Source organism: Opisthocomus hoazin, chromosome 18 (assembly GCF_030867145.1).
Source record: "Opisthocomus hoazin isolate bOpiHoa1 chromosome 18, bOpiHoa1.hap1, whole genome shotgun sequence".
Classification (NCBI taxonomy): domain Eukaryota; kingdom Metazoa; phylum Chordata; class Aves; order Opisthocomiformes; family Opisthocomidae; genus Opisthocomus; species Opisthocomus hoazin.
The window spans coordinates 12,811,934-12,830,146 of NC_134431.1; the positions used below are offsets into that span (position 1 = coordinate 12,811,934).

Here is an 18,213-nt window from a genome sequence, read left to right on the forward strand (position 1 = left end):
TGTAACAGTAAAAAATCTTGTCAGTTGGCAATAAGCACTACATCAGACTGCTGCCATGGGACCTCTCGTGGTGTGAAATGGGGGGAGAAGAGGATCCAGCATTGGCTCCAGGTGCTCAGTCCTGAATTGACCCGGGCTGCAGTCTAGCATCTTCCTCCCCTCGTCCTCGTGCAATACGTGCAGCAGATGAGCCCCAGGATGTGCCTTGGAATACATAGTGAAAAAGGCTCATTCAGTGGCTTTTGGTCCATCTCCTTCCCTCTCTGTCATGGAAAACAGGACTCAGAAGATAAGTGATCTACGCTGGACCCATCAGGAATCCATGGAGCGAAGTGGCCGGTCAATCTCCTCCAGTTCCTATAATTCACCTCCTTTGATGGTTCCAAACAGTTTCTGGTACCGTGTCTATTGTATCATTTTACCCATGACTTTCCAAACTGTATTTGTAATATTTAGTGATTTTGAATTGCTACCAACATTGTCCCCAAAGAATAAAAGAGATTGAAGGCAAACAGTGTTATTATTAGTTATGTATGTCTCCTAAAAAGTTGATTGGAATATCTTGGAACAGACTAAAAAACCACTTTTGTAGCCTCAAGCTACATGCCTGGCTGACACCCAAAGCCCAGCAGATTAGGAGCAAGGGTTTTTCAGACTGAAAGCTGAGAGCAACTATCATTCGGGTGTGTTATCAAAGGCTGAAATCAGATATATTGGTCTGTAGTTACAGTGAACACTCATGCCATATTTTTAAAAGATAGCTTTTTTATAAACTTTCAACACTATACTAGTAATTTTCATCCACTCATACACGTTCTCTCTCAGCTCTCAAAGGGTATAAAATCCATTGAATTCACTGGTCACCTTGTGATCCTGTTGAATGGTAAGTTGTAAATGTCTCCCAAAGTCTACTTTACATTTGAACAACCTTATTCTGTTCCCTCCTATCGACTCCACTGGTGTTGGACTCCTTTCTAGAGAAGGACACCAGTTTGGTTCAAAGAAATTCTTGAACTTCAGGACCGAACTGTAGGAAGTTTTCTCTTGCTGCATTCCGTGCTCACAGAGACTCCGCTACAGCTGTGACTTTGATGAAGCACTTATATCACTTAAAATTTGTAGTTTATGATAAACTCTATTTACCATGGGCAGTATATTTTTTTTATATTTCTAAACCACCTGTACACACTTTAATATTTCTTTTTTAAAAAAATTCTGCACAGTAACATGGCAGGGTAAGTATCACCATAGCAACAATTTACTTCAATGTTTTGAACCTTTACTTCTCATTGCAAACTACAGAAGCACAATGAAAACCTGTTCCAAATGACTGCACAACATATGAAAATCTTTCTCCTAATTTAGAAACCCCATTTACGTACCATCAACTTCAGCACTGAGGCCTTTCATGGAAGCTGGAAGGAAACAGAGAGGGGAAAAAAATGCTAGTAAGTATCATTCATATTGTGAGGATGGGAGTTTCCACAGAAGTTGAAGGACTTCATTTTTTATTTGTTGAATTTTTTTCCCCTCCCTCCTCTTACCATCAGGAACAGCTTCAAATTCTGTCAACTCCTGAGAAAATTTAGCCAAATCAGGCTCGTGTAAGAAGATCTGCTCCACAAGGGCATGAAGCAAGGTGAACGTCCTCTCCTTACCTCGCAACAGAGGTAACTGCAAATAGAATAGAGCAATAATTGACAGACTGAGCTATTATACTAAAAAAAAACAAACAAAAAAAGAAAAATAAAAAGAAAAGAAACAGCAGGGATGATGATAGCTCCCAGGTAAATTTGACAAGAATAGAAAACACATTGAAATTAAACTTATCCTTTGCAATCTGCCCTTTCACAGACATTCTTAAGATCAGCTTTACACTTTTATATCCATTGACCTTCCTTGTTCTTTTCTGTCTTCTTATTCACATGGGTCTTTTTGAACTTAAGGTATCCTAATTGATTGCAACTGATTTTGGACCTCCAAACACAGTCATTATTCCTTTCCACTTAAAAGCAGTGTACTGTGTTCACATAGGTAGTAAAGTTCCTTAATTGAATCTGGGAAGATGCTCTGTGGCAGAAAATGATTTTGTAGGCATTTTTCATTGTGATAGATGGGGTATTACGGTGATTATATATATATATATAAGAAAAGAATGCAAGTTGTGTCTCAGAATTGTCACTAGAGTTATAAATCTCTCACTCATATATTAAAGTCTCCAGATGGGAAAGATACCTTGCAAAAACAAAATAAAAATCCTTCTCTCTTCTATTTACAGATCAAGCATAATCTAACAATAGTGTTAAAGGTACAAGGCAGCTTAGGAAATTTGTATCTATTTCTTCCTTTTTAGGATAAGAATATGATGCTCTGCCACTGTTGGGTAGAGGAGGGGAAAAAAACCCCTGTGCTCAGTAGCAGCATTTTCTGATGACAAATTCTGACAAAGAGGGGAAACAGTTTCCTTAAAACTAATGGAAAACTCAGTCTAATGTCACGCAAGAGGGAGGTCAGTGAAGACACAGAGAACTAAAAGCTAGATGATGCTTCTTGCACAGCAGATCTCTGCCAGGAAAGAGTAAAGATCACAACTGCCACCTTCATCCCCTATTCAATCATCCAGCAAGGCAACGATTGGGAGGTGAAAACTGTTGCAGGCAAATATCACTCCCTTTGAATTCACAAATTTATTAGCACTCCTCTTTTGAAACTTTACCTTAAAATGGCATTGTACCACTTGTTGCCAAAGACGTTTGCATTAGAGTAAAATGTAGCACTAAGAAATTATTCCAGTGCCATAAAAGTGCAACTACCACAAAAGAAATGCCATAGTTACAGCCTCCGACCACAGTGAAATGAAGAGGATTCATACAACAGTGCTCTGCACAGAACTGCAAAATAAAACTTATCCAAACTTGAATCTACCCAGGGGCCTGCAGCTCAGATGCCTCTTCTAGCCAGGGAATCTTAGTATCAGGGCAGTCCGCATTTTGATGTTCTACCTCATTAGAAACACGGTGTGTTCAACACCACAGCACCCCCATCTAGCCAGCGCTGGCTGCTGTCTACGATGGGGAAATGCATCTTGTTATAACACACATTAAAGAATACATTGTTAAACAGGATTTTGTTTCTAGTGTAACCAAGAGCAGATGTTGAAATGTTAGCTACTCATTAAAAATGATTGCCTTTCCTCACATTCAGGGCAAAACTGAGTTAATACTAATGGCTAATATACCTTATAATATGATGATTTTAATGGCAAGATAAATATTTACTCACTTTGGTCAAAGATGACAATCGAAATCCTTTAGCCTTCTCTTTTCCAGCCTTTTCATTTAAATGGTTCCCAATGGCTAAAATATACTCCAAGACAGCGACAAATTTCTGGCTGGATTGCAGCTGCTTACTCGCTTGGATTTTCTGATTTATTAGCTGAAACACACAAATCTTCCTTCAGTTCAAATTAAAAATATGAGTAAATTAGTGGTGCCTGTACCTTCCCTTTACCAAAAGCCTCATCGTCCCCACCTGAAGCAAGTCACACTTTAGCTGATGGATACCTTCCTGTTCAACTTCCCTGGGGAAACAGGCCAGGGGTTTTCAGGAAGGACCTCTTAAAAGCCTCCCACCAAGATAAAGCAGGTGTTGGCACTGTGACCCTGCCCCTGATGTATGTCACATCCTTTCTGGCTGCCAAAATGACTGCAACCTCACTTCTTAAAAATTCTTCTGAAGAAAAAGTATTTTGCTGTTTGAATTCACCAGATTGCACCAAATGTCAGGCATCAGGGGAAGCAGATAGCCCAAAGTGCAGTGTAGGGTTCTCCATTCTTCACCTCCCTCCATTCTGTTTTTACTAGCTGAAGACAGTTATCGTATCAAAATTCTTAGCACAGTTTCCCCACAAGGAAGGAAAATAATTTCCTGTAATCGAACTCAGTATCAATTTCTGTTTTCCCAGGGAAGCCACCATCCTTCTTGGGCCATAGATACAAGGGGTGGTTTTGATTTAAGTTAGGAAATGTTTATTTTTTTAGCACCACACCTCTCGTCATCAGTCACCAACACATGAATTTAAAAACAGGGAAAGGATGAAACATGTGGGAGAGCTGAAAGCCGTTGTTAAAACATTTATAGCACATCACAGGACCAGAGGGTGCTCAAAGCCAATATTCAGATTGTTGTATAGAATTTTAGATGTGTAATCTATGCTTTATAATCATGTGAATCTTGCATAAGTAAGAAAATACTTAGACAACAAATCAGCTCTTCAATGAACATTAAATATGCTTCAAAGCTAACAGCATATATAATATCTTCCAAATATTCAAATATATGATTTCAGTGGAGGACAGCAAAGGTGAAGCATTGCAGCAGGTAGGGTCAGAAATCTGTGCAGCTCCCTGGTGTTTTCCATCTGTTCATCTTCTGAGCTTTGTTCACTGTTACTATGGTTTTAATCACAACCAGACAAAAGATAGCAACTTGGACTTGCAGAACTTTCAAATTTTGTTTTCATTCCCATGCATAATGAGAGCAAAATCTGTGAAATATTTTCACAGAAACAGAATCATGTTGAAATACTTTGTTTTGAATGAAAGCGTGTACAAACCCTGGCAGGTAAGGCAGCGGTTTGGAACAGGAAGATGCAGTCCATGAGACTGGAACACTGTTTATTTGCACCCCTCCCACCCCACCCCTAGGTCATCCTGAAAAAGGCAGGAAGGGACTTGATCTCTGGTTTGCAACATTTCATTTCAGTGCTGTAATCCTTAGGATGAACAGCCTCTTTCAGGCTTCTGAAAATAGTAAATGTCTATGAGATGCCGGTCAAATAAACTTGCTCTAAGTATCTATGACTTTAGCTTGATCCAGCTTGTGGGGCAAGAACCTCCCCACAAAAGGAATTGAAAATTAATGGTGAAATTTGCTTCTGTCTTATCACTGGCCAAAGAAAGAGGAAAGTTTAACAACCCCAAATAAAAATTTGAAAATCCATTCCTGTTCTTTTCTCCTTCCTTTGTGGATGCCTATTCCACTGCCAGGCCCATTACCAACTGCTTCTTGAACCTTAGTGGGATAAGGATGACATTAAATGCACAAACATATATATACCTGCATAACATAGCCCTCATTTGTCTCCATTTTTTTTCACTTTGTTTTGTTTTGAACCAGTACTCTGGAATACTTTCATTAACAAAGCACAGTAAAATTAACTGGATTCCCAAAAGCATTCCCAATGCATCAGCCGACAATTCCACTGTATTTCAAACATAGCCTGTCTCCAACAGTTTCATGTCATTTACAATTCCTTGGCTATCACAGACATGACCTGGAAATATTTTTTAAATTTTTTTAACCTTTTTACTTGTTACTTTTGAACAGTACCATGAAATGTTTTTTGAACACACTAGGCTGCCTGGATTATTACATTATGAATTGCTCACATTATGGACTATGAGATATTTTGCTATAGGGGAGAAAATAAAAAGGAAAAAAAAACAGAACAAAACTTCCCCAACTACAGTACTTTGAAATGCATTGAGGCCACTTGGCCCTCTACTATCTAACTGCTAGATTTTAATTACAAACACACTATGAAGGAGTCATCTTACTTACAGGCTCCAAATCTCTCATGCTCACAGGGAGCTCACGTATGGTAAGCAGGAGATCCAACCTCTGGCCCAAGTGGGGGATTTTACACATCTGCATAGAATTAAATAGAAAAGGAATCAAAAGCCATGTTTATACCAAAATATGCACATATATCTTTCATAATTTATTAATTCAGCTGCACTATAATTTTCCTAACTTCTGTGCTCTTTTATTAATTTTATTCTGGGCCTTAAGTCTGTAGATACAATATGGCAAATACAAAAATCACATACCTGCATCATTTGCGTATGCAAATTCAAGAAAACACTGTATGCTAGTAAGGACAGACACTATTAAAATCAATTACACTGATTTATTGTAAACAAGAATAGTTAAATGCATGTAATTTTATGCTTAAAGGTTGTGGAACTCTAACTCAAAATAAATCAGCCCCTGCTTTGGAGGAAGTGGACAGCATGTGACTTGGAGAAGCAAAGAGATCCACAGAGTTCTCATCATAATATCTACCTATCTCAACTCTGTCTCACATAAATCTTCTTATACTGATTCTGGCTGAGATTGTGAATTTAAGTTTCAAACGCCAGCTTCCTGTAGCGGTTTTATCTAGCAGAAAGTGTACTAGAAAGAGCACATGGTGTCTTTTAATGCTGCGCCTGCTTACCTCCAACATAAACTGATCAACCACATGCAGCTCTGAAGGAGACCCCTTGAATGACTGGTACCTTTCTGCGTCCTTTGGTGTTGGCAAGTATCTGTAAAACAGCAAATGAAAATTAGATATCCTTTTCCTATTCATTCTATATTGTTGTAACATAAACCAATCACCCCCATTCATGCATCGGAATTTCTTACTGTTTACTGTGCTTTATATGTTGCATATTTATTCTTTAACCATTGGAAATTTATAGACTTTTAAGCCAACTACACGATGAAAAGTAAAAATGCTCTGCAGATCCACTGAATGAACCTTTCAAAGGCACCTCGAAAGAATATACACTTTTCAAGCAGTTATGGCCACGGTTGTCTCCAGCAATAACTTTTTTCAAAAGTTAGCACGAAAGGAGAGACTCATGCTGTAGTGTGATTAACCAGTGGTCCCCACATTCTCACCAACTCCTACCTCTAAAACTTGTTTAATTGCCCATGAAACAAGAGTAGGCAATGGTGTTTCTTTCTCTCTAAGTGCTGCATCACTTCCAAGATCCATTTCTCATTTTTGTTGCAATAGCATGTAACACAGACCCTCAACCTTTGTCCTTCTGCGTAAGGTAACAGAATATTCGCCCACAGTACTCCAGAGCTACAGATTTTTAGAACACTGACGTCTTTAAACATGCCTCCACTTGGAAAAATCAACTCTCACCACCACAGTTCCACTACTTTGGAGATCTTCCTGCCTGTCTGACTGATACACTCTGGGAATTCATTGCATATCTTAAAGAAGAAAAATGAAATTGATGTTATAGCTAACATACAAGAAGGAGTGTTAAGAATCTCAAATAAGTATTCAGGTCTACTCTCTTCTTTCTCTGCAAACAACCTATTAAATTTGTAGCAAGTGTGATTAAACATTCATGGGGATAGATATACATTTTCATTAAAAGTAAGGAAATTTGTTCAAAGATGGAAAAAATAAAGATTTTAGCATGTTAAATACAGGACAAACAACGATTTTTTTTTTTTACTGTTGTCAATAATTCAATATGACACTTCAGTTGAATAATTGCTAGGTTTTGAATTATTAAATCTATTTTAAAGCAGAATACAAAATATTCCATTCATCACCCTTCATCATTAAGAAAAAAATGAATTCTCATTCAAAAATAAAGGTTATCTGTTGGCAAATGAAAGGTTTTTTATGTATCGTTAAAAATAGTTTGACTTTTTAAGCAAATTCAAAGAACATTTTTTAAAGCTGACAACAAATATCTATTTAATCAGAATTTTGATGTCCCATCAAATTGTTTTAATGTATTATGTACATGAAATGAAACTTGCAGATTATCTAGAAGATTTAAATCTTAAAGCATTAAACAATGGAAGCTACAGAAAAAGAAGCACAAGAATCTGTGAATGCATTCCATAAATATCTTTTTACATGACTGCAACTCTAATGGAATTTGTGCAATGAAAAATCTCCAGCTGTTCTGAAAAATGAAGTTTGTAGAGACAAAGAGTGTTTTGCTACTGATTTTAAGACATCAGGTTAGAGAATCATTCAGAGAACTGTGGACAGGTTTCTGTATCAAAATAAGTCCTGAAGTTTCTAATAATATTCTACCACATCCACTAACCTTCACTGGACACACGAGCAGATTTTACTTACTGGTCACAGTCTCAAAAATGTAATCTGGGTTTTGTCTTTAAAAATTTTTCATTTTACAATAGTAGAATTTAGACCTTCTGCTCAGGCTTAGACAGTATGACAGTTATAATTTGCAAAGATGAATTTTCAACTCCCTGACTATCCTGTTTAAACTCCTGTCATAACCAAGGTTCTCAATTAACTGGAGGCCACAGTCTTCAACAGTAAAATTTTCCACCATGGCACTTAAATCAAGTGGAAAGGTCTTCAAAACTGCTAAGTGTCCTGCTACTTGTATCGTTCCAACTCTACTATAGTGCATGGTACAAGAAAAACTTCTGATTGATGATGTTTCAAGCTAAGCATCTACCCCTTCCATGAGATGTCTGCATGGGAGCTCTAAGACACTGAACTGCCTTGGAAATCCAACCCTCAATACTGAAATGCACTTCGTCTATTTCAGTAACATTTATAAAACTGTTGGGGTGGAAAAAATTGGCTTCCTTGCACTACATGCATTCCTAGATTTTGGCAATAAATAAGAATTCCAGCAACAGAATCCTTGATCCTATGTAGCATATAGCGATACAACAGGCAATCTCTCTTACACATTCCACTGCCAGAAAAATTTCCTCCACATTATTGCTATCAAAGGAAGACTCTGAAATCTTCAGGGAAAAAATAAAACCTTTCAAGCTTCATTGCCATCAACATTATTATTATTATTATCTGATGGCAAAGAGCCCAGATGCTATAAATCAGTGATCTCAGCAGTGTTACACCAATATCAACAGTGTGGAGATCCTGGACTGAATCTGCAGTGCTGTATTAGGGCTTGAACAATAGAGTGTGTTCAGTGTTTTCCCTCAAACCGAGGCGTGAGCAGAGGCTGCCCTTGTAAGCGGGGCTGGCCAGACCCCAAGCACTCTGCTGTGCTGCAGGACTGGAAGCTTTGCCTCACTCCTGCCAGCTTCAGCCATTAGTTTCCCCAGAGACAGCCGCATGAGTATCTGGAGAGCAATCTCGATGTCCAAGACATTTCACTGCAATTATCTCCTGACCAATTCCATCACTGCATTTAGAAACAGCAGTACAGCAGTGAGATCTTTCTTTTTGGAGTAAAGCCTTTAAGGTCAGTTTTTGAAAGGCAACAGAGCTCTATTACCTTCAGTGGGGCTATACACCTTTCACTAGCTCATAATCTGCTGTGCACCAGTGCAGGGTACAACTGGTAAAAAGCACTGGGGCAGCATGGAAACTTCCTTCATATGCATGTGTTTAATAAAATGGCCCAAGCACCACATGAGGAGTGGGATATATAAGAATACCACTCTAGGATCCCACTTCTTTCCTTTCTTTCTATGTCTTAAATGATTCCAAGAGATACAATCCAGTTCTTACAAATTTCACATGCCAATAGTTCACTTACACTCCTGAAATATTACTTTTCTAAATATACTAATGCACTTTTTTTAATGATACAGAAATTTGCATTCTGCTTTAAACCCACAAATCTCTGCCACTCAGGAATAATGACATTCTTCATATCCCATCATCTCATGAAGCTCCTTTAACACTCAGCTGCCTTTCTCCTCTCCAAACCAATTTTAAATCTTTCATTTCTGATCCCACGATAGACGGTAAGGCTGTATTAATAGATGTTTTGAAGTTTTCTCATGAAGTTACACCTGCTCACTGCCACAGCTTATTCTTTTAGTAACTCTGTGCCTTGTAATTAGTTCTCAAAATCATGTCAGATTCGTTATCATTTCTTGCAATCCACTTTCCTACACAACACAGGAAAAAGTGATATTTTGGGGAAGTACTCTAAAATCTCAGTTACAAGGACTGAGATTTCTGTGTGCAACCCGAATATTCTATTCACAGTCAACATAGATACAATGTCTCAATAACATCTTTCCTGAACTTCCCATTATTTGCGTAAGATTATGTCTTCTCCAAAATATACTATATGGTATAAACAAAAAATTGAACCACAAAGATTACCTTCTTAGTGCTGTTATCTGCTCATCTGTAAGTCCACCACTCTCTTCATGTATAATATATAATTTTTCTTTCAGCTCACTTGGTTTTATACGGAAACTTTTAAGAAAAATATCTGGAGAAAAATGATTCTTCAATTACTTGAAAGAAAATCCTCAAGAGGAGGCAAATCACCAAAATATTTCATATGAGGAGAGGAGAGGAGAGGAGAGGAGAGGAGAGGAGAGGAGAGGAGAGGAGAGGAGAGGAGAGGAGAGGAGAGGAGAGGAGAGGAGAGGAGAGGAGAGGAGAGGAGAGGAGAGGAGAGGAGAGGAGAGGAGAGGAGAGGAGAGGAGAGGAGAGGAGAGGAGAGGAGAGGAGAGGAGAGGAGAGGAGAGGAGGAAAAAGAACAAACCCCAGAAAACCCTCAAAACACTTAGTAGCTGCTAATGCTAAGGCAAAAACTCAGTCTTAGTATTTTCTTTAAATATACATAGCAGTAGCCAAGCGAAAATACATTTCTGTCAGAACATAGCCAATGCTTAAGACAGAACTCTCGAGATACTGTTATCGGAAGGTACTCAACTATTTTCTATTATATATTTCTCTTGTACTCAGCTGAACAGTCAAAACAATTTTTTTCCAAATAAAAATACAATGTACTGGTAGATTATAAAATTTTGAATAAAGATATTAGATTTTCTATTTGTTTTGATTTTATTTACTTGCTATTTTTAATTTCTAGGGTTCAAAACAAGGTAATTAGAGTCCATGTAAGAAAAAATACTCCCAAAATGAAGGCAACCTGGGAAACAGACATGCTCATTTCTTCCACACTGACCAATATTCTAAAATCTGATTAAGAGATTTTGTAATGTTTAAGACTTCTCTGTTGACATGGGGCTGTCTCATAATACATATGGAAAGAAAGCATCTTTTCCCCAAACAGGCAAAGAACCATGTGTAAAGCTGTTGCTTCTGAAAAGACTACTTTACCTCACCAGTTATTCTTTAATTACTGTCTGTCTCCATCATCATTACCAAACAATGAAGGCAAAAAAGGAAGCACAAGGAAGTGGACAAAGGACATCAGCAAAGAAAGCAAAAAGTTTTAAATGCTTCTAGGTGTTGGCACAAAACTTATCCTAGAGTCTCGGCTGTGGCAGAACTCGTCTGAGCAGCACAAGTGGATTAGGAAGGAGAATTCAGAACGGATGTATATGATTTACCTTTTTATTTTTCTCCAATCCTAGAAAGGAACAGCGTTTTTCAGGTTATAAGAACTTGGTGTGGCCCAAATCAGCTATTAATGGTTCTCAGGAGACTGTTGGTCAGTGGAGTATATACCATTTATTCTTCCTCTGACACACTTTCCACCCTTTTAATTTTGTTATAAGTTCTAGCTTTCATGTTCAGCTTGGCAGAATCTTCCCCTTTTATTCTCATGCTTTTCATGCCTTATATCTTTTGTTTCACTATGCCTTTTAAACCATATATCTCTTCAAGTGGGTTGATGTCTATGGACTGTAACAGAGTGAACCATTCGTACTGAAATGTTGATTTTAAAATCTAGCTGCTTCCTTTTCATAAACTGTCTACAAAGCATTTAAGATTTTTTGAGCATTCTCAGTAGCTGAAATTAGCCACTGAAGAAGTTCTAGTCATCAGACTTTGCCAAAGTAATCAGTTACAAATATTTAACAAATAAAATTGAAGATATTGTTTGCTGGTCAAAGGTCACACAGGGTTGTTTCAGCTCCTTTTCCTGGATGATCTGAATCTGAGAACTGGATTCCTAATGAAAATATTTATCACACAAATTCAGAATTAGTTTTCTAATTCAGAATTTTTTTCTAATCACCCGTATGAATTGTCTCTATAAATGCTAAGGCTTTTAAACTCCTTTTCCAAAACACTCATGAAAACCTGGCACAAAGTGGATGAATACAGTGATTTGTCTGAATACAGGATTTCTCTTTAACTCTAGTAAAAATCCTGCTTTTCTATAGCATTCACTCCTTTTAGAAGCAGTTGAGTTCTTGCCTACTTTCTAAACTTCCCTTCATTCTGAAATACTACGAGCAACTTTTTCTTCAAAACAAATATGTTCTTCCTGCTCAGTTTCTATCAGTTTCTTGATTTTTTATTCAACATTACCATGTCATCTTGAGTTTCAAAGTATTTTCCTCAGCAAAATAAGTGTTGTATATATGGTAAACTAGGTCTCATACAGAGAAACAGGCACCAGTCAAGTATCAGAAGCAGGTATTTTGACTCCTAAGTCGTTTTTTCACCCACTAGATCCCACATTCTTGGATTAACATATGCATTACAGTGTCTCCCGAGACTTTGTCATTGCAAATCTGAGGATGTTTTTCTTGTCTCTTTGATACCTGTTCTCTATATAGCAGAAATTTATTATGTCTACAAGAAGTCACAAGTTAGCTTAGCTTTTATTTGCATTTTCTCATACATTGGACTTAAACGTAGTGTGTAGATCTTCTCTCAAAACTCCCATTTTTCTCTTGCGTTCAGAAACCCACTCAAATTCTCAAGAAATTTTAACCTACTGGCTTTTTGGAGCTTCATCTTTTTATTCAGTAATTTAAGAACTGTGGTTTGCAGCACTTGCAAAAATATTATCAGAATTCTCAGGATCAAATTAACTTTTGATCTAAGTAATGTCCATTACAATAAGTATATGCCAAAAAATCACACTGATGGGACTTTAAGGATAAGATTAGGTAACGGGTGTAGAATATCTCCGTGAAAAAAGTTGTAAGAGGAAAAAGATCAAAAGGAAGAAAGGTGCTATTTGCAAACAAAAAGAAATAAATTTCCTCAAAGAAACTGCAATAATTTACTAGATAAAAGTGTCATTGCAGGATTCTTTTTATCTGCAACAGCACTTTTGTGTTACTCCCTTTTAACCCTTCAAATTTTTAGTCAATGGATGCAGTAATTCCAACAAGTTATCTCCATTTACTGTTCCCAATTAAAACTTTACACAGTCTCCAGAATATATCCTCTCTTATCAGTATTCATAAAGATGAAATCATTAAAACTTCAAATTAACTGCCCTAAATTCTTTACGCATGTAACATTTCTTAAAACAGAACTAGGTTATAGAACTTTTATGGAAAGTCATTTCTATAATAGATATCAGAGTAGTCTTTGAAGAACAATTGCTCTTGCTCCTTTAATACCTACCACTTCTCATCAAAGTAATTGAAAGATCTTTACATCATTTTATTAGTAAGACCAGAACTATGTGTTCAACTCCTTCAACAGCTGTGAAACACTGTCTTAGGCCAGGCCTTTGTCAGAATCATACCTGGGATACAAGAAGGAAGGATGCTGTTCATGATCATTCAAGACAGCCGTTCACAGTCTAAGCTATTGGCCAGAGGAAGGCCAAGCAAGCCCCTAAGATCTGACTTGTAGCTGTCTCAAAGGCTTCTTACACCGACCCATCTAAAACTCCATGAATATTCTCGAACTCGATGTAGGAGAGAGACTGAACACAATACTCACAGTTCTAGCTACTAAGGTGTTTCTATTGACTTGTTTAACCGGGACAGCCCACAAAATTTGATAAGTCTTTGAAATCAGAGTCTTAACGTTGACTTCACAGTTGGACTTCATGATCATAGAGGTCTTTTCCAAGCTTAATGATTCTATGATGGTGATTCTACGATCACACATGATTTTACATGTCTGCCCTAAGACAACATCATCACAGCTCGATGGCACATCCATATGTTTTTTACAAGAGAAGCTTGGTGCTTCTACTTTACATCAGTAAGCACCACATTTAGAGCAACTGAGCCATGAGCTCTATTTTAATAAACAAGTAGAGGGGGACTGAACTAAAAGATTATTTAGACACAAGGTTGTCTCCTTTGTCTACTGAATGGCAGAAAGTACAAATAGAAGATGCATGCAGTGCTCACCCCAGGCTTCCACATAGGAGTACACAGTTCTTATTAATACACTTACTGAAGTTATGTGCAATTTTTCGGTCTAACATGATGTGCTGATTCACTGAAGGTTCATTGCCTGAAAACACTGCCATGTCCTGGATCTGGAACTGATCACAGAGTCTGGATATGTCTATTTTTTTCTTGCACGGATCACATGATCCCCAGACAGACTTTTGAATCTAAAAATACAGGAGTGACAGGGTAAACAAAAGGCCAAAAGAACAGAGACACTTTGTTCCATCCACACATACAGAAGGGCATCCAGGTTGTTTTGTGGCACAGCTATACTTTTATGATAACTATTCATGTAATACAGGCTACAATCATTTTTTCTTTAACAGATACCGTCACTTTCATTCTCACCTTATCACAAGGAACAATATCCCAGTGAAAGGCTTTGGTTCTCTTCGTCAATGGAGAGAGACTGCAGGGCTGTGGGAATCCAGGTGGGGCTGGTGGTACCTCTGCCTTACTTAAGGGAAGTGGAAGAGATGGTGATGCTGGGGCTGTGTCTGCCTCTGCAGGGTTTGTCTGGGGGCTTGAAGACTTTTTCAGACTGGTTGTTGCAGAACTCACATCAGAGTGGAGGATCTCCTCTTTCTGTTCGTTCAGAGGCACAATTAAATCCTCATAATCAGCTTCAGAGGAGGTGCATCCTTGAGATCCCTCCTGAGGCAGTGAGGCACCCTTGCACAGTGGACAGTACTTTTCTATGAGAGACACCCATTCATTCTGGAGCTTGCTAACATCCTCTGTCCTGTTATTTTGGACAGTAAAGGGTATTCGAAACCTGAAATTTAAGAATGTCATATATAAATGCAAGGAAGTGTAAATAACATGCTGACTAATACAGCCACAGATATTTCTTATTTAAGCAGAATGATGTTCAGCAGCTTTACTTGTCAAAGGAGCCCAGTGCTGCTGACTCTGACCTTTTCAGAGAGAGTTAATTGCTCATGTGTCTAAGGTTAGAGAGCTGAAGTTTGCCATATATTGACTTTGTGGTGCTGTTACCTCGTAATTCCTCTTCTCCACCTTGGGGGAAGGTGAACAATGTGCTACATCTTACTGTGCTTGTTGTACAAGCTAGTTAGAACATGTTCACACATCTGTCCTATCAAGCTGACTGATACATCTCTTCACTGGCTCCTGACACGACAAGTACAAAGTCTTTGTAGGCAGTACGTCAATGTATCTTCTCAATTCCACAATGTGGTACTTTTGATTCCTCCTCAAAATACTCATCAAATCACCACAGAGCAATGGGAGGGGTTCTCTATATAGTTCTGATGGCTTCGTTTCTCCACTGTTGTATTTTGTTCTGGGACACTGAGATTCTCTGTTGTTTGACCTTATTTTCAGTTCTGCTTTAACATGTTATTAATTACCAACCATACTTACAAATAATTGTGTTCTTTGGTCTGGACTGAAAAGATACGGCATCCATTCTCCTTGCTGACACTCACATTACCACCTGATAAATTAATTGTATTTGTTACAGGGTCTGCAGTCTTGTTATTTCCTCCCAGATCTATGCAATACAAAGTCAATTCTCCTTCACGTAGTTGTACCAAGTACCTGAAGGACAAGGAATGGAGATACAGTTCATTCTTCAATGACTACTTATTTACACAATCCTTGCATTTTCTAACATCAATAAAGCATTTTCTAATGTCAGTATGTCTCCACATGCTTATAGCATCTTTCATGGAAAAGTCAAAAGGTATCAATATTAAAGCATAAAACCTTTCAAATAAGGCCTTCTTATTCTCATCTGACATGTAAGCAAGCTGTGACATAAAACATGAACTTCCAGCCTGCCATGCCTAACGGGAGAGCTAAAACTAAGAAGAACTATCAACCAAAAATCACCTAAGTCCTGTTAATTTGTTAGCCACACTGTGCCTCCCACTCTATTTATTCCTCTCATTTTTTTGGTATGGTGGGTCTTTTGGTCTATGAGCTTTTAAAGGAATTCACTATGTGACCGAGCAGCACACAACATGATAAGCCTTGAGAGTTTCCGTGTCTTCCAGGTTTTACTGCTAACAAGCTACAAACAAGTCACCATACTATAAGCTAGTGCCCAGCCTTATAGCCCAATAACTCTCCATCTTGGAAATGCCTCTGTGCGTGCTCTTACTCCGTGAGGATTGATCCTGGTCCCCCCTCACTCCCACAAGTCACTTGACAGGAACAGGTCAAAATATTCTGCTCTCAAGGGCTTCCATCAGAAATGACTGTGCCAGTTTTGGGTATAACCTATTTAAATGATAAATTAATCCTGGCAGAAATTGCCTGACAATACACAGCTTCTATTACAGCAGTCTTCTGCTTCAGTTTCTCCTCTAGGACTCTGCTCCACTGCTTATAACAAAGGTACCACATTCAACAACAAATCGGGCTTTACTGTATGTGTTTTTTATTCTTATTTAAGCATTTGCATTCTCATTTTTCATGAGGGTTACTGCATTTCTTTATCATTCTGACAGTTCTATCAAACCTTTCTTTTCCTCCACTCTCTCTTCAAGGTGTGGCTAGTTGATTAAGGTGTTCTGTGAGGAATTTAAATAAGTTTAGCTGCTCCAGAAGAATTAAACATAAAATATAAATTGCATCTATTCCCACATAAACAGTCAAAGTGATAAGAATTGTTTAATGGAGCTGGCAGTAATATTGATCTTTCTTTAAAGCAGGGACTTATAGTTTAATCGGATCTCCAGATGTTTCCACCATTATTTACTTTGCCAAAGAAAAAGAGAGGATTAATATCAAGAAGAAAGCAACAAAGGCTTTGCTTCACAAGATAAATAAAAATCAATTTTTTTTTGTTAACAAACTTGTTAAATATTGCAAGGTAACAAATCCTGGGACACACTTGAGGATAACATTTACAAGACATACAGTGGTAGCCTTTTAAAAACAATTAAAATCTTTTTCTATGAACTGTGAAGTCTTTTGAGATAATTGCCCTGTGCAGATAATTACAGTGTTAAATTTTTTTTCATTAGTTTTTGCTAGACAGACTTTTTTTTTCTCTCCTTTGATAGTACAAGCAATTTCCAGGTATTTTAGGAGCTGTCTCAGAGGAAGGGTGGGTTGTCTGTAGGATGGGTAGCAAACTATGTAAAATCATTGTGGCTGGTTCACTAGTTCAGTAATAGAATAAGTGGAAGCAGAAGTCATGCTTATCTGTGATGGTTTAAGGGCTGAATGAAATGGTGGTGACAGTCCATTTCTTACTGAGTACTGATTCTTGTCTCTGAAACCACCACCCCATTAGGCCACCACAATTGGTCACACCCGTGGGAAGGAAGTTCAGAACATTACAAGAATGAACTATGAATTTTGGGGCAGCCATTTGGCCAGTATGGGTCAATGTTCTCTAACAGGACGTGTATATTCCTTATCTGTTTTGCCAGTCTTTTGTATTTTCCTTTCCCTTATAACTGAAAATGGAGCAAAAATAAAGAGGTAAACAAAGTCCCACCGTTAAAATCACTCTGAGCACTGTCACCATTATATATTTGTGTTAGCAGTGCAACAGCAGTCTCCAGCACACACCAGAACTTCATTCTGTTGGGTGCCACTATTGCACTAACTGTTCATTTCAATGGTTTCATCTCATGCAGATTTGACATCTAAATTTTAATTTTAAAAAGCAGTTACATAATTAACTTATCAGCAAATTAAAATCTTAGAGTATCAATCAGAAATTATAACAAAATCCACAACCCAGAGGTCTATGGAACTGCAGCTCGTACTTCACCCATTCAGTGGATGTAAAAGTGTCTTGCTGCAAATCCAGCAGTCCTTCGTGTATCACGTCACATTCTGCAGGTCTTCCAGAGCAGGACTCTGCTGGTCTCTTGTACGAATTGCTCTGTATAACTCTGCTCAGAAGGTATGTTATCTATATAATAAGTGACAGCAGAGAAAGTATATCTTCCTTGTGAATTCTCTTGAATAAGACATTAATAGGTGGATTTTTGAAGCATAAAAATGATAGACAACACCATAAGCAGCAGCCAAATAGGTAAAATAAATTAATGTAAAATAAATAGAGTCTTTCTATGATGCTAAACTACTTAACTGCAATTTCATTTTATGCTCATAGTTCTAAACCTGTCAGTGTAAGGAGAATATAATTTTATTCTGGAGGCATTCTTATCGGTGTGTTCTTACTACAGAATGCATGTACATTTTTGAGCTCTTCTGCTAAATGTAATTTGTTTTGAAAATTAAGCCAATCAACCTTGAGGTACTGTTCATCTGGAATAAAAGTTTCTGCATGTGAACTGTTAAGTTTCATGAGGGAATAAT

At 37.7% G+C, this 18,213-nt stretch overlaps 1 protein-coding gene across 1 annotated transcript in view; it reads right to left on the minus strand.

Annotated features, from left to right (window-relative positions):
• The window catches only part of LOC104328857 (formin-I), a 42,205-nt gene that overhangs the window by 6,215 nt on the left and 17,777 nt on the right, over positions 1–18,213 (minus strand). The window contains exons 5-14 of the mRNA XM_075438734.1: positions 17,655–17,803; positions 15,292–15,468; positions 14,254–14,680; positions 13,907–14,069; positions 9,932–10,043; positions 6,281–6,371; positions 5,623–5,709; positions 3,283–3,435; positions 1,545–1,674; positions 1,383–1,415 (exon numbers count right to left, since the gene is read on the minus strand). Of these exons, the coding sequence (XP_075294849.1) occupies positions 1,383–1,415; positions 1,545–1,674; positions 3,283–3,435; positions 5,623–5,709; positions 6,281–6,371; positions 9,932–10,043; positions 13,907–14,069; positions 14,254–14,680; positions 15,292–15,468; positions 17,655–17,803 (1,522 nt within the window). The remainder of the gene's footprint in view (positions 1–1,382; positions 1,416–1,544; positions 1,675–3,282; positions 3,436–5,622; positions 5,710–6,280; positions 6,372–9,931; positions 10,044–13,906; positions 14,070–14,253; positions 14,681–15,291; positions 15,469–17,654; positions 17,804–18,213) is intronic.